Source organism: Triturus cristatus, chromosome 5_1 (genome assembly GCF_964204655.1).
Source record: "Triturus cristatus chromosome 5_1, aTriCri1.1, whole genome shotgun sequence".
Classification (NCBI taxonomy): Eukaryota; Metazoa; Chordata; class Amphibia; order Caudata; family Salamandridae; genus Triturus; species Triturus cristatus.
Window position 1 is genome coordinate 142,104,214 of NC_140587.1, and position 24,141 is coordinate 142,128,354.

The following is a 24,141-nucleotide window of genomic DNA, read 5'->3' on the forward strand; positions in this document are numbered from 1 at the left end:
GAAACCTATGGTTTTTTCAGTGAATAGATATATAGATATATTTTTTCCAAAAGAATGTGACGTGGGGACACCCAGCCTCACGGGTCGGGGCTTGTCACGGTGCATCGGTCACCGTAAATATTCAGAGAAAGATATGTACTCCTCTTCCAGTAACATTAACACAAGGCCACCAGCCGACCATTAGTGATAGTTCTTTATTCTTTCGGCAAATTGTGCAGCATAACGCGTTTCGACTCCTCACAAGCCTTAATCATATGCAAATGTGAGAGTGCACACTCATTGGATCTTTATAAGAGTAGCTTCATCAACAGTGAAGAAGGACCCATAGTATTGCCAAAATACACAAACACTAAAAACTTACTTAAAGTGGAAGTGGGTCAATCATACAGACATTACAATACACTCCATATTTCAGAATCAGTGAGTGCTTTTAAATTTCAATGCGCTGGTAAATACAAAATTGCAATGCTTTACATTCACTTATTAGTGTCACTTATTTTAGTTTCCTGATTCTAGGAATTTACGGACCACCACAACCATAATGCTTTGTTGTTGCATACATGCAGTTTCCATGTCCTTCATAATCACTAATTTAGTTCTATGTTGCCTTCGGTTTTCACAAATAACTATGTGACCTTATAAAGCCTTCAAAGGATCTAATTCCACTTATGGCAAGTCTGGGTGTGTCAGGACTGTGGATGATGGTCCAGGGTTCCTAGGTGTGGGGGTTATGCAGGACTGTGCATGGTGGTGAACAGTTCTGGTTGGGTGCAGTCTGTAGAAGTTGGCTTAACAGCTGACTGCGTTGGGTCTGTCAATGATAGTCTGGAGGTCTGTGGATGGCGGTGCAGATATCCTGGCTGGGAAGGTCTGTAGATGGTGGTCCAGTCTTCCTGGCTGTGAGTGGTATTGTAGGACATGTAGCTGGGTGCGGTCTGTGGAGGATGGTGTAAGATGTCTGGGTATGTCAGGTCTGTGGATGATGGTGCAGAGTTTCTGTGTGTGGGGGTTAGGCAGGACTGTGGATAGTGATGGACAGTTCTGGTTGGGTGCAGTCTGTAGAAGTTGGCTTAACAGCCGACTGCGTTGGGTCTGTCAATGATAGTCTGGAGGTCTGTGGATGGCGGTGCAGAAATCCTGAGTGGGAAGGTCTGTGGATGGTGGTCCAGTCTTCCTGGCTGTTAGTAGGTCTGTGGATGGTATTGTAGGGACTGGTGGTCTAGAGGTCTGTGGATGGCGGTGCAGAAATCCTTGCTGGGGAGGTCTGTGGATGTTGATGCAGGAGCCCCCGCTATGGGGTGGTGCAGCTCGTCTGACTCCAGCTGTGTGCACGGTCTCCCGTCCCTGCCCTTGAGTCTCTGCTGCAGCCTCGGCTCCGGTCTGCTCTCACAGAGGGGTGTTTAACGAGAGCTCCGGAGGCGACTCTCGCTGTGTGTTCTGCGAGAGGCACATAGCTCATCAGAGCAGTAATTACAGCAGAGCGGGAAGGGGGTGTGTGAAGAGAGGGAGAGAGGGGCGAAGGGGTGGTCCGGAGAGTTAAAGAGGGGCGAGGGAGCCAGGGAAAGAGGGAATGAGTGAGTGTATACACTAAAGTAGAGTACACTGCTCGCCCCTCGCGGCGCTATACTTGTGAGCATGAAACGGGGAGGAACTTTAAGGCAACGAAAGATGGGTTGAGATAAGGAAAGAATGCGGAAGGAACAACTGAGACAATAATAGAATAATGAATAGTGTATATGGAGAGAGCGGACAAGACAAAAGAAAAAGAACAGAAGTAGAGAACGGGCAAAAGGAGCAAATACGGGTGGACAATGCAGGAAACGGTGAAACGAGAGGAGGGTGGACGAGAAGAAAAATGAATAAAAGATGGAAGAGTGGAAAAGACGGGCAAAGACAGAGAGTTAAAACAGAACAAGGAAAGAACGCACGCAAAAAAAAGCGCTCACCAGTCAGCCGCTGTTTATTTTTGCATCGCGCTTTCACTTTAAAGTGAAAGCACGATGCAAAAATAAATACCCGGCGCCATGTTTCCTTTTGAGACGGCCCATCCGGACTGCAGCTGGAGCATGGGGATTCCTTGTCTTTATGGGGCAATGTGTTTCAAACACATGACCCCATAAAGATAAGAAATCGCTTACGACAGAAGGAAAGCAGGCGAGCCAGTCCGGGTGGGCCGGCACAAAAAGCCAAAGGGAGGCAACAAACTGCTCTTTTCCAATGGCTGGCCACCGTTTAGCATAAAAGGTGACACCAGCCAATGGAAATGAGGGGTGGGGCTTAAAGCCCTTTACTAAAAGTGCTCTTTGCATTAAACCTAAAAATGATAGATTGCTTACTGTATACAATACACATGTAAGACAAGTAGTCTAATGTATGATAATATCGTTTACTTTTGAGATGCAAAAGAGACCCTCGTGCATTGCAATTCAAGCACTCCAGAGGTGGTGGAATGATACACCAAACAGCCAATAGAATGAGGGGAGAGAGATATATTGAATTCATCAGAGCCAAAGCCAACTCTATATATGTAGTAAACAATTGGTAACTATCAAGTCACATATCTAATAAAGAACAAAAGGAAATAAGTCCTTCCCAGAAGGACTCAAGCATAAGGGATCGGAATACTGAATATCCATCAACAAAGCTATCTGAAAGGAACAGTAGTTCAAGAGGAGAAAAGAAAGAATGACCTTCAGATGCATTTCAGAAACTTGAAGATTTGCTCGTGAATATATAAAAAATGTAAAGTGTTCTTGTCTTGGAGCCATAAACAAGGGATAAAGTAATTCCAAACATTTGCTCCATTTTTTTTTAGACTTATTGTCGTCTTCATGGTCTTCACAAATAGTTATGTCGGTAAAATCAAGAATATGCTTCTTAGAATTTAGATCTTCATTTAATTCTACCAATTTTTCCAAATATACTAAAATTAACAAACACATCTGGAGCCATCAAAACTAAACACAAGAGCAACAGACATCAAGATCAGAAAAAAATCCATGGATAGATATGACAATAAACATGGGGATTTTTTTTTAAAAAAGGTGCCTTTATTCAGGAACAATTTTAAAAATGCTTATTTATTCAAGAACAAGGTAACTGTGCAGTTTTGACAATGTACAGATTTAAAACCACCCGTGCCCCTCCCCCGCTCTTGTTTTCCAAAGAGTACATCTCTGGTTTGGTCCATGATACAATGCCCACTTCGTCCAGGGCTGCTCGACAATGAGCATAGAAAGGATGCCAGCCGAGGCAGCACCGAGCCCGCAGGGTTATGGTCCGCCACGTAACACTGTAAGAATGGCTTGCGGGACATTTCTCAAGATCAAGTCGCATGTGCGCTCTGAAAAATCCTAGGTAAGTACATGAATTATAAGACCTTGCACATCCTTGTTCCCAGAGTAGTTGTAACAAAAGGGGTCCAGGACGACGAATTTTCACACGTTCTTCTTAAGTCTTATGTTACCGGATACAGTTAAGCTAAGACTGGAGGCCATGTTTGCCTCGGATACCAAAGTACGTGCAGTGAAGAAAAAAGGAGACCACAAAGAATGACCAGGGAGTGAATGGAGTAATCATTAGTAGAGGAAGAAGGTGGAAAGAGTGCTCTTCAGACACAGCTTTGACAGGCAAGAAAATGGAGCAGCAGAGGCTGTAGTCCCAGTTGATCATAGGGAGGTAAGAGTTTGAGCCATACCGGAAAATCTTTAGGTTGAAGTTCCTTAGCTTAACTGTACCCTGTAACATAAGAATAAAGAATTTATTGGTATATGGATTTGTACCTGGACCAACTTCATTACACAGTTCTTGAATAGCTCGGTCACACAACGCCTCTACACACTTCCGACAGCTCTGCAGTACCACAATGTGCCTGATGAGAGTGAGAGTAACAAAAGGCTTAGGCTACTTTTTCCCTGACTTGTGCAGAAAATTGATATTTGGACCGGTGGGAAGCAATATGAGCAGCCTTAATCCATGTTGTGTAGGAAGGAGAGTCCCTCAAGTGCAACCACTGTATTTAAATGATGTTTTAAGGTGAGCTTCCCTGTATGCACAATCCTCTTTACGCCTGCATTGTTGTACTCGTGACCTCAATGTTTGGAGCAATCACATTATTCCCTAAGTCACATAAAAGTTAGGGATATCCTCTCTTACCCAAACCTACAGCAAGCCTGTGCCTAGTCATTTGCATCTGGCCCCAGTGCACGTCCACAACTAATGCTTCCCTAAACTACTTCACTCTGAAGCAAAGACCTAACCCTATGTGCCCAAATCCAAGTCAACGGTTCTTCTAACTGAATCCCCAAACAATTATTGAGTCACTTTTAAATTCTTCCTATTTTATACCACTGTTCTGGTGGTAAAATCATGAAACCAATCAAAAGAACCCCTGTGATCAAATGAAACTTATTTGTAACTTCCCTTTTTTGCAGTCTGGTTGCCTATACATTCATTTACACCTCAAATACCTTTGTCTAAATATCCATTGATATCTATCAATACATCTACATACCTAGCTGTCTGCTTACCTACCTACCCTTCAGTTTGCTTGTTTATCTTACCAGGGGACTGAGCCTAACAGTAGAACTTCTACACACCTTCATCGAGACATTCACCTGGGCATAGGGGACGACAACATCTTAAAAACTACAAAGTGACGTCTGTGTTTCAAGGCTCTACAATGTCAGAGAAATCAATTTCCAGAAGCTGATGATGCAGTGGTGACTACATTAGTGCTTCAGTGCACACTTCCATTGCACACAAATTAGCCTGGAACTCATAGCCTCACAGTTTATAGAGAATTAGCTGATGTGAAGCCTAAATGAGTTAGTTCCTAACAGGTTGCAGCTGTGGGATCTTTGCTATTTCTAAAGCTGCCCTATTCTAGTTGATTCAAACGTTTGATGTCATTGGGTAGTTTTGCACTACTTAGGGATATTTTAATCCAGTTATTTAATCCAGGTCACAGGCTGGGTAAAGTCATTTTTGTTATGTCATTAGAGTCAAAGGTTCTGGGGTCTTGATGTGTAATGTCACTTCTGCTGCTCCAATGATGTTAGTCAAATGCTGACCATGAAAAGAGGTCAATATTGTTCTAGGAAGGCAAAATGATAGGAGTATCTTGTGATGATCAAGAATATAGACTTGGCAGAGCTCAATGTGTCTATCAACATCAACTAGATGTGCATGAACTGGCAGTATGTGAACCATATTCTTGTTTAAAGTGCTGGTGGTTGTCAAAGAGCTACAATATTAGTGCTACCGAACGCCAACAGAGCCCACAGGAACTTATTTAAAGCCTGTTGGAGGCCCAAGCGCTACATTCTGGACCGAAACGCTATTGTTGCTTTCACTTTTAGGTGTTTTCAGAAATGTCATGGCGCTTGATAATTCTAAGAAAGTGGTGTCTGCTTCATGTGTAATCCCTCAAAATGACTGCTGTAATCAGTTTTGTAGAGGACACGTGTGACTCTCATTTAACAGATACTGTAAGTAATCTCTTGCCACCCTCTACATTCTATCCTCTTTTAACTCCACTCCAACTAATATCAGTTCCTTTCACCGGCAACCCTCCTCGAAGAAACCAGTGTAAAGGCGACAACATTGTAAAGGCTGAACTCCACTCCCCACCCACAGCATGCGTCTATTTGCATATGATCTGCATAGTTGCATAGGGAATTTTCCCACCGCAATGTCCCTTTAGCCTGCCAGGGTTTCTCAGTAAACAAAACAGACAAACAATATACCCAATATAAACCATTATGGTAGAAATTACACAGAAAGGCTGGGTTTTGGCACCAATGCTGGGTCCGGAACCATAATTTTGACGCTGTACACAAGTTTGGTGTATTTGTAGTTCTAGTGGCTGTCCCCTCAAGACCACAACCACCCCAAGTAAACCTTATGCTGTCTGGAGAGGGTTTCTCAATTTATATTACCTCCTCAAGAATACTACAGAGCAATTAGTGTCATTATTAAAACATTTGATCATTTCTGGGCAAAGAGTTGCCATGAGGCGTGGCGTTTGACCAGCTGCTAGCGAATGCTGCCTTAAGTGAACCATGCAACCATCATGCCCACTCCAAACCCGTTTTTGAATTGTTTTTTTTTTTAACTTGGTATCCTAGGGGGGACTGCCTACTTTACCTTTAGGGATGAGGAAGCCTTGCGTGCCATTTCAGCTCAGGCCGACAACCTATAAACAAAATGCGTACTCGCTTTCAACATGCAAGCAACTGTGAAAGTAGGCCTGGCCAAGATATACTCCTATCAGGCAGACTTGTGAATGACTCGTCCACAGGAGCATCGCTTCTCGGAGGCGCAGACCTGTTGTGGGGATCTGCTGGCATTGCTGGCATGTCTCAGTAGAGCACAACTCATAAATGTGAGAAGATCACCTTGGATTCAAAATCAAAGATTTAAATAACTGTTTATAAACTGCTAGCCCCATCTCTAATGCCCCTGGAATGCCTACAATTTTACACAAATGCTTTACCTGTCCTTAAGCTATACCTATCCTTAAACTGCTGTGTTGTTATCCTGCTTCTGTTTTTGGACAATTTTATTCATTTACTTTTTTAGAACCATTGCTACGTGGTGAGAGCACGCTTCATATCAACAGAAAGTTATTGAACAGCTCCTTGTTCGATTCCTGCCTCCGAGAATTTGGGTGATTTTATACCTCTATGAAAGATCTAGTTATGGTGGACCCCAGCCATATACCCAAGGGGAGGTAGACACATTTGAGGACCCAAATGCTACCAGTCGGGCGATGGCTGCAGACGTGGCCCACACACGTAGCTGCTGAGCGCCACTCGGTTCACCCTATGCCCCGCCCATATCCTGCTCTGGCTGTTCTCTGAGCTGAGCTGAGCTGGCTGCCTGCTCTCTAGGGGTGGGCGGAATTTGCGAAATTAACTTTCGCAAATTATCGCGAAAATGTTTAAAATTATCGCAAACAAGCGGAAATATCGCGAAGATGCGGAAGTTTTTTTCCGGCATGTTCGCGAGATTTTCTGCATGGTTGCGGGTTGCCAACTTACCCATGTGGTTGCTTGCGGGCGCGGCCATTTTGTTTTGAGTTGTCTCGCGGTGCATGATCGCGAGAAGAAAGACGTGATCGCGCAACGCATGACGTCACTGCGGGCGCGAACTGTCGCGAGACAGCGCAAATGGCTAAAAACAATACAACATCTCATGGAGAACGCGACCGGATCAAGAAAACTTGTCGGCGAACGCAGGGATTCAGGTAAGGCGATCGCGCGAGCGCAAGAATGTATTATTTTACAGCGCGAGCAAGAAACAAAATTGTCGCCAAGCTGCGGAAACCGGAATTTTTGACATTTTCGCGCTCTCCGCAGAACGCGAAAATGTCAAATTATCGCAATTTCCGCGAACGGAACGAAATTTTCGCCCAGGCCTACTGCTCTCCCCTTTGCACGTTGAATTCGAAGGGGGGACCGCCGTGCTGACATGAAACCGACCTGCGTTTGCTATGCAGTAAGGTCGGCAAATGAAGACGACGTGGGGGGGGAAATAAAAAAACATCCCGTTGCTTCTACCACCCTCCGCCTACCGTTTGCCGCTTGAGGCTTGGTTCTGTCGCTCTCTTGGGGGCACACGTGGAGTCCTGTGAAGCTGCGATACGCTGCAGCATCTACATTACGGCTGTGTGAGCAAAATGGTCATCGCTCCTGCGTGCTGGAAAAGTCACTGGTAAGACGCAGTTGGCTCTATTCTGTTGCTTTGTCCCCCGGAGTGTGGGATGTGCAAGGGAGCACAGTGAGTCCCCCCCGCCCCCGACTCCCTGCAATGTTGATTTGAGTGAATTGAGCAAAGAGGATCCCCCATAAAGGGAGGAAAAGAAAGGAAAGAGGAGGAAGAAAGGAGGAGGGTGGGAGAAAATAAAAAAAGAGGGAAAACACAGAATCAGATTAAGGCAGCGGCAGCTGCAATATCAGCAGGGTGACAGAGACTTTATTCTGCATTTATGCCTCAACTGTAGCTCAGCTGCGGCTCTACCTCTTATCAGGACTTCTGTGGAGTTTTCTTTTTTCAATGCTGGTCTACTGTGGACTGGATTTTGCGGACTTACAGTCTCATATCTACCTGCCAACTGGATTGCTCTATATTATTTTCTGGTCAGACTGTACTGAGTGAAATCCACAGACATTTATCAGCACATTAACAGTTTATGGAAACACTATTTAAAACAGTTCAACATAGAACAAGTGGGTACGGAGGAGCACAAACATAAGTATCCCTGATTTACCTGTCTGCTGTCTCTACACTCTGCTCCATCTATATAATCGGAGATGCACATGAAACACACTAAAGCAGGCGAAAAGAAAAGAACTTCAGAAATGTCAGGGCAAGCAACAACACCCTCTCCGGCTCCAAGGGGGATGCGCAGGGGTCAGAGGAATGCTCAGCAGAGGATGGAGCTGAAGGCTAAGGCTCTGGCCGAGAAGAAAAGCAATTAGAGCGGAATGTGCTTATTGACACATTGGACGATGATGAAAGCATATCTGAGCGGATAGTGGAGGAGAATATGGTCAGCCACCTATCAGAGAGTAGAATGTCGACACAGAGATGCCCAGACCAAACTGCAGATGGAGAGATGGATAGTCTGAACAATAAGATATTACTCAGCCCTAAGCAATATCCTCTCTTTTATAAGTACCAGTCACATCAGACTAAGACAAAAGACGCTACGCAGGTCACCTATGAGGGGACAATGAACCCAGCTCAACCTGCTCAGCCAGCTCAGCCGCAAATTCTGATGCATGCAGTGTCAAACCCCCTACAACCTGGCTACGATGTTCCCTCTACTCAAAGTGAGCAAGTGGAAGTCAAGGAATTGCTGAAGAGGTTGAATCTGAGTCTGAGTCTGATCAAGATCAAGTGTCTTTTGGAGATGAGATGAGCGGAGTTGACTCAATAAAAAAAATGCTAATATCTATTCTAAAAGCGATCAGAGATTTTAAATTATCTCAGTCACTCATGAATGCACAGCTACATGAAAGGCTGACCAAACTGGAAGAGAATATATTCAATATTCCAAAAAGACTAACAGAAGCTGAAAGTCGGATCTCTGACCTAGAGGAAAATATCTCAGTCATGCAGAAAGACATGCAAGTTCTAAACAAAAATAAGAATCAGATGGAGTTAAAACTCCAGGACTTAGAAAATTACAATAGACGATCCAATCTGCATCTGGTTGGAATGCCTGAAGGCTCCGAAAGTGCTGATATGGTAGAGTGGACTGGGTCACTCCTGAGGAAAGTAATCCCAGGGCTACAAGGAGATCTTATAATTACTAGAGCCCACAGAGTCCCAGCACAGAAACATCCAAATGCCAAATACCCGCCTACAATCCTAATGAATTTTGCTGACTACAGAATTAAGGAGAAAATATTACGCACAGCAATAGCAAAAAGATCGTTCTCCACTACAGACATTCAACATTTTAAAATCTTTTCGTATAGGTCCGCAGCTTCAGCTCGCAGGCGGAAGGATTTCATCAAGATGATCCATTCCTTCAAGGGGAAAGGAGCCCAAGCAACAATTGTTCAACAACCTGAGTTAAAAGTTTTGGCTAAAGGAAAAAATTTCATTTTTACGGATATTCATGAAGCTCAAGCTCTTTTGGAAGAACTGTGTGTTACTTGAGAAGAAGTCATATTTGAGATATATAGTAGGCTGAGGTGGTAATAGAGAAAAAGTCAAATTAATGTGTAATCTGTTAGACTAAGGGCGGGAATGGGGGGAACCTGAAGGCGCGAGGGGATGCAGCAAGATGGCATCCAGTAAAGAGGGGTGGAAGGAGGGAATGGTGGGTAATTCCGTCCTCCAAGGGTGGGGCGCTGGGAGGGAGATGGAGGGGGTGAAGCATCAGAAAAAAGAGAGTTCTTTTGTGGAGATTTAATTTTGCAGGGTATGTATAGGTGCTACGGCGTAATGTCAAATATAACCCTGTCTCCATTTGGTTTCTTTTGGGGTAGTGCCTTTTGGAAGGGGCAAAACTCTATTGCAAGGATTGTTGTTTGTTATGATAAGTACTGTATATATCTCTTAAGCACTTTATGTACATCACCCATATCATGCACTTTAGGTATCTATGCACTCTTGCACTTTGTATTTTAGCTGTTATGATATCTAAACTGCTCAATGCTGAATTTGCACAATAGACGGCTATCTTCTAGGGTGTATTCCTGGAGGTTCTCAATGATTGTGTATGATCAAGCACGAGGCACTTTCTACAGATGCGAAGTAGCTCGAATGTATGCTTGCACATGGCACCTTTATTATCATAAGTACAGTATTCTCTCGTGTAGGCATTTTCTGATCTCTAGTTGCTACATATTCAATGGAATAATTTATTTCTACACTCAAGGCTTTGTTCTATGTTAGCACAAGTCACTTTAAATATCCCAGGTACTGATATGTTTCTGTGCCTATTTCGTATTCCAGAGGCCTGTGTTGCGCATCAGGGTATATATCTTAGATTATTTGTATATGTTTATACAAGCATTAGAGACCCAAGAGATCTGGAAATATGGGGATTTCTATTGGAGTAGCTGGTAAGATAGCATTACTATAAGTAGGAAAAATCTAACAATACTTTCTTTTAACGCTAACAGTCTTAATAACTTTTTTAGAACTTTTCCTGTCTTAGTCACATCTTGATGCCTCTCTTCTTTAGAAGACACAAGTTTAAAGTCTGTGTATGGGAATGACTTGCCCACCTCACTAATAGCTGTTGAGCTACATTAGAGTCCCAGAAATGCAGGAGCTCTTGTAAAGGAGGTTCTCTGGCAGCCTGACCTCAAACACCCCGGAGGAGGAGTGGTGTAAACACAAGTCCACATGAAGAATAAAGAAGGACCGCCTTTTATTCCAACAAAAAGATGGTGCTTCGTAAATCAAGTGAGAGGAATCTGCAGTTGAGAGACTGTTGAACAACATTTTAAAAAAAAGTCTTAGAGAGGGCTAAAACTTCAAATTACACACTATATGTGCTCTTGTAAACACTGTGCATTAGGACTACAGGGATGTGACAACATGCACATTTTGACCGCCAAATAAAAAAGACATCTTTGACACCTTGTCCACCCTTGATCACTTAACAGACTCCTGTTTGCTGCTGAGGTGATATGGAAAGAGCAAATATTGCAAATTACATAATTTACAACTCCGTTTACTTTCTATTCTTGCAGCAGATTTCAGGCCCCTTGAGTCAAGGGGTAGCAGGGGCAAGCCAGCAAGGGGTGGAATCTGCCAGCACTGCCCCCCCATATACCTCCATACTTGCAAAGAGGAAGCACCTTTGCATTCTCCTTTTAGCAGGATGAGATGGTCTACTACAGAGAGTAGCCGCGTCCCTGCCCCTTTGGACATCATCCTGACTTTGGTTGCCAGAAAGAGGTGGTTGTTTGAGGGAAGGTGGCCGGGCATCTGTCAGCTACTGTCTGGAGAAGCTCGCTAAATGTTCACTTCTTTCGAGTTTTTCAACCTTATTGTATTGCATACCTCTTTCCTCATTTGATGCCACCTATGCCGGTGAAGCAGCCAGATTCTTTTAGTTTTTAGTTTAGTTCTTTCATGAAAAGATGCACTGCAAAATATATTTATAAAATGCATCCACTCCAAAATATAGACTGCCAATACCTTCACCTTACATAGACATGTTTCTACAAACAATATTGAGGCGGATTTCACGCCTAAATCAACACAAACTCGCCTTCCATTCAATTTAGGACTGGATTAAATTACTCTTCTAATCTCAATCATTGTCGTAGATTTTTGCCCATGAATGGAATCTTGGAGCTGTTGACAGACGGCAGATGCATGCTGCGATCCATCTGGGTGGGTCTCATGTTATCCACCGTGAATGGATGGCAATGGATCCGCCGGAATCCACCACAAAGCACTATACACATTTGCATATGGTACTATTTTTATTTGATGGGCCATCTTCACATAGGAAATAAGCAACATGTGTGTAAATGTATTTGTTGAAGCCTCTCAGCACAATCCCCTATTACCAAAATGTATAAAACTCTAACTTGTTGTCATCATAGAGACTCCTGCATCGGGCACGAACCCCGTTCCATGCATTCATGATCACTGGATATATGTGATTTCTTGGCTGTGTCATTTTCCGCATAGTTATGGATTAGCCGCATTTGACTCTCAATTCATCATCTGCTGCATATTTTTCTAGCTCGAACGGATCAAAAATTACTAAAACTACAGCAACATACGTTGCTGTGCAGTGGAAGGCGCTTTTCGAAAGCTGCATGGTCAATACCTACTGCTGCATTTCAGTGTTAAACTGTTATTAATGAGAAGGGACCTTTGCCTAGAGAGTGTAAAATGTGTGTAAAAAACAGACAAAATGTTGCAGCAATACTGTCCAAAAATGTACTGCAGTACGCCACATAATTTGGCTTTTCTTCCCAAATGATTTAGTCAACCCTGCCGCATAATTTGGTCCTGCCCATCACATAATTTGTGCATAAGCACAACATCCTTTCATTTCAAGGCATAGGTGGGCTGTGTGCGCGAGGTCACTTCCTGTAGGCGCGTCGGATCTGCTGAGACTTCCTGCATGTGAGGCTGGGGCTCCCGTTTGATTGGGAAAGTGAAAGAACTGTGGTGAGCATTGGCAACAATGTTGGACACCTGAGAATTAACCCGAAAGAAATCTGCCTAACTTGTTTGTGGTCTGGGCAGGGGCTTAACACAGGCCCCTGTCGCTCTTGCAGTATAGGGGGCCCCCTTCTTCAGGGCCCCCATTTCAGCCCAAGGTCAATGAATATCTGTGAAGAAACTCAATCTATTGGGCATGAGGCTTCTCCCATATTACCACTCAGATGACAAAAGGCATTGTGCCGCCTTCCAACACCCCCAAATTAGGTGTACACTTGACCCTGAACATTCCGTGCATCCCATGGCATTGCCCCCCAGAAGAATGACCTAGCACTGGAGGGCTCTGGGTTACCCAATGTGTTGGTCTCTGTATCACTTTCCATCCCTGAATTCAATCTTTCTGTCTCATCTTAAAATGTACATGGGGATAGTAAACTATACATCTGTACGGACCCTACCCATCTTTATAAATTCATTTTGGAGTTTCATAAAGTGCCACACCTTGGTAAGTGCCTTTAGGACAACAGCTCAAGGTGATGTTTCTGTCCCACTGATCCACCCTGCATCCATCATTAATGTCTGCATGAGCACATCTCATACAGCCAATGGTTAATGATATGTAAGGATTCTATATTGGAATATACTTTCTAGACCTGGGCATTCCATAGTACTACGTCTTATGGCACGAGTGCCTGCGGGCTGTCCAGTTTCTACAAGTATGTACTTCAAAGCATCCTGATGTTAGATATCAGACTAGGAGTGACTGAAGACATTCTTCTGGGATCTACAGCGTAGCTTCAATGCTGCCACTCTGAACCAATTACAGCTGCTCCAGAGAAACCACATATTATGATCATGGGGGTAAGCGGGGTGGTCTTAGCATCACTTGGTGGCCATACACAGGAATGTGGCAAACACAGGGAGAATCGCTCACCCAAAAACAAGAAAACAAGGGGATAAGGGTTTTGGAAAAGGCAAATGATGTTTTCAATCACTTATGGATTTCCCAGAAGCTATGTTCCTCACGCTCGTGAATCACAACCAAGTCCCTGGTGTGGGCAATGTCTCTTGAAGGTGGTTCATTTACACATTCACTTCCAGGTCATTTGACGTAAACATCAAAAGTGATTGTGCAACATCATAAATAGCATTACGCTTCAAGTAGGCCTCCAGTGAAAAGCTGTGCGCCTGCGCTACCTGACTGGCCTATTGGGCACTCGACAAGCCTCAGTGAGCCTGTCGTAACTATGGCTTTTTCAACGGAAGCAGCTAAATGCGATTATAACTAGCCCCCCCCCCCCCAATTCCCATCCTCCAATAAGATAGCTACGACCATGGCACTCCCAAAGGACGGGGTTGCTTAGATCATTTTTTGTTTTTAAAGGTGCTTAGTAGTTTGGGCATGAATTTGCTAATCCTCTTGTCTTTGTGGTCTGCCTCACCATCAGATTCTCCATTGTTTGGCTGCTCGTCTTTCTTGCAGAAGACCTCGAACCTGCTGTAGACCCGTTTCTCCTTGCGCATGCTTTCCATCTTTTTCAAAATGGTGTCCCTGTCCTCGGTCGATGTTTGGGGCCTCATGAATCGGCTGCGGCTTATAAAGCTGTCAGTTCTAGTGAGGGCCTCGTCCTTCGGAGGGGCCTCTTCCATTTGGTTGTCCAGTGAACTGTTACTGCTGGTCAGTTTGGACTTTTCATCATCGTTGTTAGCCGCAAGGGCCTGCTGTGCTTGTTTGGCCATCTCGGTGCGGTTCTTCTGGCTGTGGGCAGAGATTTGCTCCAGGATCACCTTGGTATCGTCACGTAGATTGCTGCTGTAAATGACATTGGATGCTGAAGAGGGAAATCGGCTTTGGGGAGACTGGCTGGTCTTTGGCATTGGAGTTGGTGTTGGAGTTGGTGCTGGGGTTGGTGCTGGCGCTGTCGTTGGTGCTGGTGTTTGTGCTAGCGTTGGTGCTGATGTCGACACAGGTGGTAGTGCGGACGGTTTTTTGAATTTATCATCAATCTCAGTCACTGCTATTGACTCCAGAACATCTCCTTTCGAGTGACGCTTATAAGCCAAGCCCTGCTTCTCTAACTTGTCATTATCAGAAGTTGATTCTTCCTCTACTTTTTTGTCAGCTTTTGGATTCAAGAACTGCTTGAACTTTAATGAGCCTTTCCTCAAAAACTCCATCGGCGTCTGCTCCGGCTTGTCTTCTTCACACTTATTTCCAGCGTTTGATGACTCTGGATTCCTTGACAGACTTTCCAGTGCATTACCAAAAATCAATGAAGAATTTTGTCTGCTGGGTGGCTTCTTTGCCTCAAGATTGGACTGTTTTGGGGGTTCCTCGATTTCTGCCACTGAGGTCAGACTTTCTCTAACCTCTGGAAGAGCAGGTTTGCTGCCGTCTGTGGAGAAGAGTTCAGAGGCCATCTTTTCAACCTTGCTACTCATGGTAACTACGTGATTGTCTGTATTTGGAAGATCTGTAGTATGGGAGCTCACTGAAGACATACTGTACTGTGCATCCAGAAGTGTACGGCTAAAGGGCTCCTTTGTGTCCAGCACCGTGGATTTAATGGTTTTGTACTGCATGGTTTCGGTGCTGAGGCTCTGCGTGCCCTGGGAGTCTTCTTCTTGAACTCTGGAGACCGTCGCCCCTTGGCTCACAGACATGCTTTCTGTGTCTTTACCGATGGATTTGTACTTCTCCAAGATTTGTGCTACTTTAGAGGACATGATTCCGGCTTCGGTTTCATTGGTAACCTCGCTGGCCGTTTCCTCCTTCTGGAAGCGATGCACTTTGACGGTTGCTGAGGCATGCTGTTCAACTTTGGAAGAGCTAAAGATCAGAGAAGACCTCAGCCGCGAACTCCTCTGAATCAGCGGGTTCATTCTGGACCTAAAGGAGTCATGCCGTACTATGGAGGTTTCATCGCCGTCTTTTTCCACCACTGCCCCCTCTTTTGCTTTTTCTGTCTCCAAGGCGGTGGTGTTGAACATGCCAGTAGGTCTGAATGGTGGAATCGGGTCAATGGAGTACTTGGCCAGAGTTTCACTGGTGTTCATTGTTCTCTCTGTTGACGTCACAGCTCCAGAGTACTTTGCCAGCATTTCACTAGTATTCATTGTTCTCTCTGTTGACGTCACAGCTCCAGAGTACTTTGCCAGTAATTCACTAGTGTTCATTTCTCTCTCTTTTTGCACCACAGCCCCAGAGTACTTTGCCAGATTGTCACTAAGGTACATTGCTCTCTCTGTAGGCACCCCTGTTCCGGATGTCCTGTATGGGGGAATGCCATCCACTGAAAACTTGGCCAGTGTTTCACTACTGGGAACTGCTTTCTCCGGAGGAACCAAAGCATCATCGTCATATTCAGGCTCTATTGCCATCTGGAGGCCCTCTTCTGAAGGATCAGGCTGGTAGGCACTCATGTAAGATGAAATTCTCCAGTTCCGCAGACCCTGCTTGTTCTCTTGGGGCTTCTTGTCCACCTCTTGGTCTTGTAAGAATTGTCTTTGTTCCAGACTCTGCTTCTGAGTTGGAGAGGTCTGGCATATGTACTTCTGGCCCACATTTTGCCTCCTCTGAATACTGTGGCCCAGTCTACCCTCTGGTCCAAGGTTCACCTTGTCTGAGCCGAGTCGAGCTTCTCGAGAGGAGCTAGAGTGCACGTAATCGAGTCTCATAGGATAACCTTCCTGCATGTAATTTGGTTCAATTGGTGGAGGCTCCGGTTGGAAGCGCGGATCATTTCCATATTCATCCAGCTCTGGGAATCCCTGGCGGCCAGCTCGGATTTTCTCGAACAGACCCTGTGGTCGTGTGGGTCCCAAATGGCGCTCAGCTTGGTAAAACTGTTCTTTCTGGAAATGACTTGACTGGAATCGATACTCGTCGTTGTTGTTGACAAACATCTGCCGGCTGTACTGTTTGGCGGCGGAATAGTTCTCGTAGGTGCCCTCTGCAAAGCTGTGCCTCTTCAAGCCATCCACCTCCAGCTGTCGGGTCCGTAGAAAACCTCTGTTCTGCTCCATCTCCATCTGCAAGGCCATCTTCTTCTGATCCGTTCGCATAACGTTGCCCTCCATGGTGTGCCGCATCATGTCGTCACGCCGAAAGCCCTGCAGGTAGTGCCGGTCTAGGTCGACCCTCTCGGCATATGTAGGGAGGGAGTTCATTGAACCATCATCTCTTGGGAACATCATGTGAAGCTTCCTTTGATACAAGGGCCGGGGTCCACCATAAGGGGTTATTTGAAATGGGTTATCCATCTTTATAATGGGGGCACCATCCAGAGGAACCAGGGGTTCGGACTGGGCAAAGAGTATCCGAAATTCCTCATCGAAACTGGAGACTAATTCGCCTTGGAAGATATGAGCGATGCTGCGGTGGATCTTCTCATAGGACCACATGAAGCTGCAAAAAGAGAAATAAAAGAGAAGCTTAAAATGCTGCAGACCAATCAGTAAGGAGTTCCATTAAATCAACACATCAGATGCATAGAATCTTATATTTCATAAACCTCATAAGTTGCTTTCTTCATCTGTACAAGCTGGAGCCGAATCATATCAGCCAGTTAGAGCTACCAGGATGTTGCATTGCTCATCAGTAACTCAAAAGTGGTTGAACCAACCCAACCACCCAAAAAAGGCACTCCAGAACGCCAATTTGCACAACCATGCAACGATTATGCCCAGCCTTCTTTAAATGTATGGAAAATGAAATTTAAAAATGGGACATAAAGCGCTCTATTTGAGCTGCACTGTGTCCCTATCTTCAGAAGAAGGGACTTCTCGAAGAGCACTGAAGAGCAAGGTGGTGGGTTACTATGACTTGCTCACCATTCCCCCATCATTGCTGTTCTAGTGTTTACAGATGATACTGTGACATTCAGCATCACAGTGAACCCCCGGAAACAGTCTAACAACTGACTTGTCACCCTTCACCTATCAAACATGCTGTATCATCGATGAAAGTAAAAATCGATACTGGTTAGACAAGCAGCTTAGAACTGGAAATAAGTTATAATGCATCAAACATATAAGAAACTTCTAGTAGAAATGTACCCCCACACCTGATATCCCCAACAAGGCCAAGCCTTCAAGAGAATTATAAAAGTTTACGTCAACAAAGCCCCAAGGAGCTGATGAAGGAAAAATGAAACTCCGCAGCAACAACTATTTTGCACCTTATGGTGTATACAGATTCACCCGCTGTGCATCATTCTGCCATCTAGTAGTTTGCTGCATCAGTTATTCTTCAGTGCCAAAGTATTTCTTAACTGTTTGAAGAAAATCCTAATTGCCCATCATGTTGATTCAAAGAATCTTTAATTTTCGATCACAATAAGGATAATGATTCCTAACATGATGGGAGGAAATAGAGATCAAAGATGGCGATCAAGTTGTTGGGCATTGTGGGTCAGGCAGGGCTCCTCCGTAATAGCGGAGGAGCGTTGCCCCACTACCAGCAGATGAAAAATTAAATGATAATAAAATAATTTTATAAATATTTTATTTATCACTGCCTGAGCGGCCCGAGCCATGGAGTATTAGGCAGGCCCGGGCCATTGATTGCAGGCAGTAGTAGTGGTGGGCACTTATAAGTGCGCATGTCAGTTTGGCCGGCTGTCCTAGGCCGAGCAAACACACAAGCGCACTTATATTTCTCCAACCCGGCTGTGTTGCGTCAGTGGCAGGTAAGATATATATATATATTTTTTTTTTTATGCTTTGCCTAACACACACACCCCTGCACCCATCCTCCACTTTAGATTGGCAGTGGCCGCCACTGTTGTGCATTGAAAGTTGATGTCGTCACACAGCCTAAAACGTTTTTACTAAGGTGCAACCGCTAAATGGCAGTATAATATACAGAATGTGACTCTAGAGCAGGGTCAGACAGTAAAACACCTCCTCGCGCATTAACTGGCTGTAGTAAAGAGCTATTGCTTGTCTATGGTCTGAACAACCTCCACATAGCACCATGCCATCTTTTTGGTCATGTTCGTACTTTATAAAAAAACTAAAATAAATAACTACCATTCCAAACGGAAAATCAATCCCCAGCACTTTCATCATTCACAATCTTCATACCAATGAAAATAAGCACTGGAAATGCCAAAAGGTCTAGCTACAAGGGGCTCTTTTCCTGGTAGAGGTATCTTTCATTGTGTATCTTGCTGTAGCTGTACAACCTGGAGCTATTACACCCAGTTCACAATGTGATAGGGTGTTCAGTCAAAAAAAAGATATTTGCCTTCTCTCAATACAGATAAAGCGCGTGTCCAGGGATCTTCAATATCAAATGATACCCTGCAAGCATCATTACCCTCTTTCCCCCCAAAAAAAGGTCCACCTGCCCTGCGCTTTGAGCTGTTTAACATATTTATGGGAACTATTAAACACTCAGCGGGACAGCTTTTTTCAATGCGCAACATTACAGGGCTGCTCACAATGAAATTGTTACTTACCTGTAAGTGTAGTTTTGCAGCTTGATACATTTTCCCAGATTCTTATGCTCTGCATTATTCTGCCATCTAGTGGTTGAGTCTGGAATACTTCCCTTTTTGTCCTCTTTCTCTGTCTTTTTTTTTTTGGGTGTGTGCATCGTCTGTCACCCTTTGGTGGTATGACCGTCCCCTTATGATATCATACGTGCGCCCTGCAGCCGTAGATGCGGATATGATATAGCAACCCAGTACTGTAAATCTAACCACATATATAGTGATAATGAGTAGCTTCAATAAGGAACTATTATACTGACGGTGCATCCATGCTAAATGTAACTGCACGTTCGGAACTTCAACAAAGCCAGAGGTGATATATTTCAGGGACATTGGTCAGCCGTTAAGGTTCTTGAGAGAGGAGTAGGCTGTGGTGAGATATCTCCACTTGTAGCTTTTAGGTTAAAAAGACCAACAGTAAGAAACCCTATTCAAATGTGGGACCTCTCCATAGTCATAATGGGTTGCAACAGCTCCCTTTTGAGGCTTTGGTGCAAGCAGACTTAAAGACAGCATCTTTGGTCACCATTACCTTGGCAAGGAGAGTTGGGAGTATTGGTTGTTTACTTTTCTTACTTGAAGTTCTTGCCAGGCAAGGTAGTTCTGAGACTGGACCCCAAATGTATCCGCGAGGTGAACTCTGCTTTTCATTTGCCAAAGGAGATCATATTGCCTGTCTTACCGTCAGACATCAATTCAGAAATTCCATATTCTCTGGCCGTAGGGCGAGCTTTGTGCATCAATTTGGACTGGACAAATGAATTCAGAGTTTCTAAATCTCTCCTTGTGTCGTACGGTGAAGTGAACAAAGGCAAGAAGGTCACAACTCGTACGATCAGCAGATGGGTTTACCAGGCGATATCGTAATCATACAACGACAACTATCATTCAAGCACAATCCTCAAGAGGGGTTTCAGCAACCTGGGCTGAAGCGGTGTGTCCCTACAGGAAATCTGTAGGGCTGCGACATGGTCCTCACATCAGACATGTACAGAGCACTATGAACTAGATCTTGCCGATCTAAATGAATGTCATTTTGGTTCGAAAAGTCTTAAAATTAGCAATGAAGCAATTGTCGACTGAACAAATATGATTTATTGCATCACTTGGTTGGCGCATGTGTTTTTCTGAAGATTGGTATATCCTCATTCAGTTATGACTGGGACGATAAGGACGAGATGAGAGGGTAACGATCCAATTACTTACCAGTAATGTTCATTAGCTTGATTCGTAATCCTCCTTGCCCAAGTCCACACCCTTTCCTCTCTTCCAAGTTTAAACCTCCATCTTGAGGTTGTGTGAGTTACAGGAGGAGGGGTGGTGGGAGGTTCATTTGTCTACCAGTATCGGTGAAAATAGAAGAAGGACACAAGAAGTGAGCTAGGAATCCCATAGCGTGTCAGGAGCTCTGCCTGGAAGCAGAATGCCCTCATTCAGTGACAAATGGGGCGAGGAGGACTACGAATCAAGAGTAATGAAGATTACCAGTAAGTAATAGGAACATTTCCGTACACTCAAAGCCCACATTGATCAAATGCTGCTCCCGCCTTCTCCTCCAAGAGGGTCAGACATGTCATAGGTGCTATCCCTCCCATTTAGCAAACGCCTCACATGGTGGCCTCGTAAACATTAGCCTGCAAGACAGCTGAAATGGCTGATACACCTGCAAATGGGATCTTGCACGATCAGACCTTCACAGGTCAGCCACAATTCTAGCACGGTAGCTGAGTGCATTGGTGCCCTAGTAGGAGACACTTGCTAGTGTAACCAGCAGGCTCGAATTCCAGCCACACTGCTATGAGGAAGCCGCTGATTACAGGTGAGCCGAACCAGCCTTTTATCCCATTAAGGCTGATAAAATAATTGCCACCTTGTCAGGTAACCGTAACTGCTATTAAGGAAATCACCAATAAACAACTCAACTCATGCCATGACATTTATGAACATTTGTGCAGCAAATGAACTATGCAGAAGACGTGTTCTGAACAATGGCGATATTCTTGGTGCTTTCCGCAGTTCGCTGCACCATCCCACAGCTGCTGGTCCACATGAGGCTCAATGATGGAACTGGATTATTTCCAATTGTTGCATACAAAAAAATGTATTTAAAAATTTTTTTTGGTTTTTTTCAGGATGTGACAGGCTTTATTTTGACTTTGCATGCAATACACTAAAATCAAATAAATCTCTCAAAGAACTTGTTGGTGGTTCTGAGAGGGATGGTAACGTGGATGTGCGTTTAATGTGGTTCTGTTTGTGCTGTTTATGACCAACTGATGCTGAACGTTTGGTTTTGGCTGGGTGAAGAAAGGTCGTCCAAATTCTCTGTACAACATCCTCTGCTGTGTGGTGAGGGGAGCCTATGCAAAAGAAACAATTGATGGACGGAATGCTGGACAATGCAAACATTCACCCCCAGTCACAAGGATGTGGGTTTAATCCATCATTCTTTTGCTCACCACACCACCCCAGTTTGGACCCAGCCATATGCACATCAGTCTTGACCCTGTTCCTTGTGGGAACAGTCCAGCCCGAACTGCTAAGCCTGTTCCTCCCTGGACCGGAAACAAGCATCCTGGGACCGGTTTCAGGGCATCACCCTTCATCAGCCAGGCTAGCTTGAATCCAGTGGTGTGGTGAGCACGGACCACCGTCTGGGCATATCCTTCCCACTTAGGGCGACATATTAGCCCGAAACCGGTTCTAGGATGCTTGTTTCCAGTCCAGGGAGGACCTGACCTGACAGTTTGGGCTGGACTGTTCCCATTGGGCGCACGGTCAAGACTGATTTGCATATGGCTGGGTCCAAACTGGAATGGCATGGTGAGCAAAAAAACGATGGATTTAGGCCCAGATCTCTGTACTGGGGTGAATGTATGACATTGTTCTGCATTCTGTCCATCAATTGTTCTTTTTGCAATTGTCACCCTGAGTGGGACGGGTATGCCCAGACGTGGCTCCCGTGCTCTTCATGCCACTGGAGTCAAGCTATCCTGGAAGATGAGGGCTTAAAACCCGAAACCGGTCCTAGGATGCCTGTTTCCAGTCCAGGGAGGACCTGACCTGGCAGTTCGGGCTGGACTGTTCCCATTGGGCGCAGGGTCAAGACTGATTTGCATATGGCTGGGTCCAAACTGGAATGGCATGGTGAGCAAAAAAACTATGGATGTAGGCCCAGATCTCCGTACTGGGGTGAATGTATGACATTGTTCTGCATTCTGTCCCTCAATTTTTCTTTTTGCAATTGTCACCCTCGGTGAGGGGAGCATAAAAATAAAATAGTGATGACCGCTGACCCTGTGAATTGTTGCCATTACTGTGCACTACACTGCGTCATTGTGTTTCAATGTGGAGGCCATCTTGAGTGAGTGAACGCCCCTCCAATAGGAGTGTAAGCTGCACTCTCTCAGCAGAAGCATACACATTCTGCCCAATCAAATGGTGTACCCAGATAAAACAGCAAATGGGCGGAGCACACGCCCCCCTCTCTCGAAGAGCTTCTTTAACATCTTTCTTTCTGATGATTACACAAGGTCATGCAACATCTACGCTCTCAAGCCAGACCTAAAGACTGGAGATGACAACATGAGTCTCAAAGTGCAGTGGGGCCTGTGCCTAAGTGCAGGTGGGAAGAAGACATGGCCTACACTTGCTGCAGAGGAGACCACCCTGACAGCCATTTCTACAGATGACAGAACCAATATTATCCAAAATACTGGCGAAGGCTGACACGGAACAGCAGAGCGAAACCACCATCTGAACACTTACAAGGGGAACCCATACCTCTAAGTGAGGGGGGCTTTATGGTCATCCTCATACTGGTCGAATGCCAGCGACCTGCTCTGAGCGCCACCCGCTACGGCGGATCAATACATCCACACGGTAGGGCGGATCAATACATCCCGCAGTCAGGAGTCAGACTGAAGGAACGGTGAGCACAGAATAAAGTGCAGCAGAATGGATCTTACTGGTTCCTCTCAGGGAAACAGCCTGGGTTTGCACTAGATGCAAAGAATTTAATGTGATTCTTCAAATTGTTTATTTATATAGCACAACATGCACAGGAGAGCTGTTTGGGAGCTCATCTACTTAGAAAACACATTGACAGCCCATGAGGGTGGAAGCTGGACTGCAGCGGGAGGAACTGAGTAAAAGATCACACGTAGTGTGCTCAGTGCGGTCGAACTACACGGAATCAAAATCATATGTTTGCCGAAATATCGCCAACTTGCCACCTCAACTGAGAGTGAACAGAAAAAAGTTTTATAAAATTACACCCATTTTGAAGAAGATCTGTATTCGGGCAGCAGAGGGCGCGTTTGAGCTTTGTAACCAATATTGAGCACGCAAGGCACATGTTACTATGTTTCATAAAGGAAAGGACAGGCAGGGCGCTGCAGCCTGATTTGGCAAACGCCCCAGGACTTCCCAAACCAAATGGTGGCATGCAAAGCAACAGCTGTAATGGTCTGCTTTACTGTAAAACGTGTTTTTTGTGTAGCGGAATAAAACACCCAATGTTTTCCGACAGCTGTTCCAAGCAGTGCTTTAGATGGGAAAAAATAAGTGCAGGTACTCATTAAAATGAGCTAGAGGTGTAGTGAGGGGGCGGGGCTAGGGGTGTGGCTAAGGGCAAGACATGATGATACTTAACAACTTCTATATTAGCTGCAGCGCATACCCAAACACATGATAAATGTGTTTATATAACCAAAGCAGGTTAACTCATTACACAAAATGAAAGAGAAATGCGATAATATGTTAACATTTCCTTTTTTAGCAATAGTTGCACCTTCCTAATGCCATACTGTTAATTGCTGTTTAGCACAATACTATATATTTTTGAGCACGCGAGTAGGAAGAAAAATACCCCCACATCGCACCAAAGCTCTTATGGCACCAAGCAAATGAAGCAACTCATCACGACCCTCCCCAGAAGATATCTCTTGTCTCTTCCATCGATCTATCCATTCATCCTTTTCATCCTACC

The 24,141-nt window shown here is 44.8% G+C and overlaps 1 protein-coding gene across 3 annotated transcripts in view; it reads right to left on the reverse strand.

Annotated features, from left to right (window-relative positions):
* Window positions 1-3,028: 3,028 nt before the first annotated feature.
* Window positions 3,029-24,141, reverse strand: part of SACK1H (scaffolding CK1 anchoring protein H) — a 234,296-nt gene continuing 213,183 nt past the window's right edge. For 2 of the 3 annotated variants that reach the window (XM_085604647.1, XM_085604649.1), the window contains one exon: window positions 11,942-17,062. In XM_085604647.1, coding sequence (XP_085460773.1) covers window positions 14,020-17,062 — 3,043 coding nt within the window. In that variant the 3' untranslated portion in view covers window positions 11,942-14,019. Of the gene's footprint in view, window positions 3,739-11,941; window positions 17,063-24,141 lie in introns of those variants that run through there. The other variant, XM_085604648.1, reaches the window with a different exon arrangement.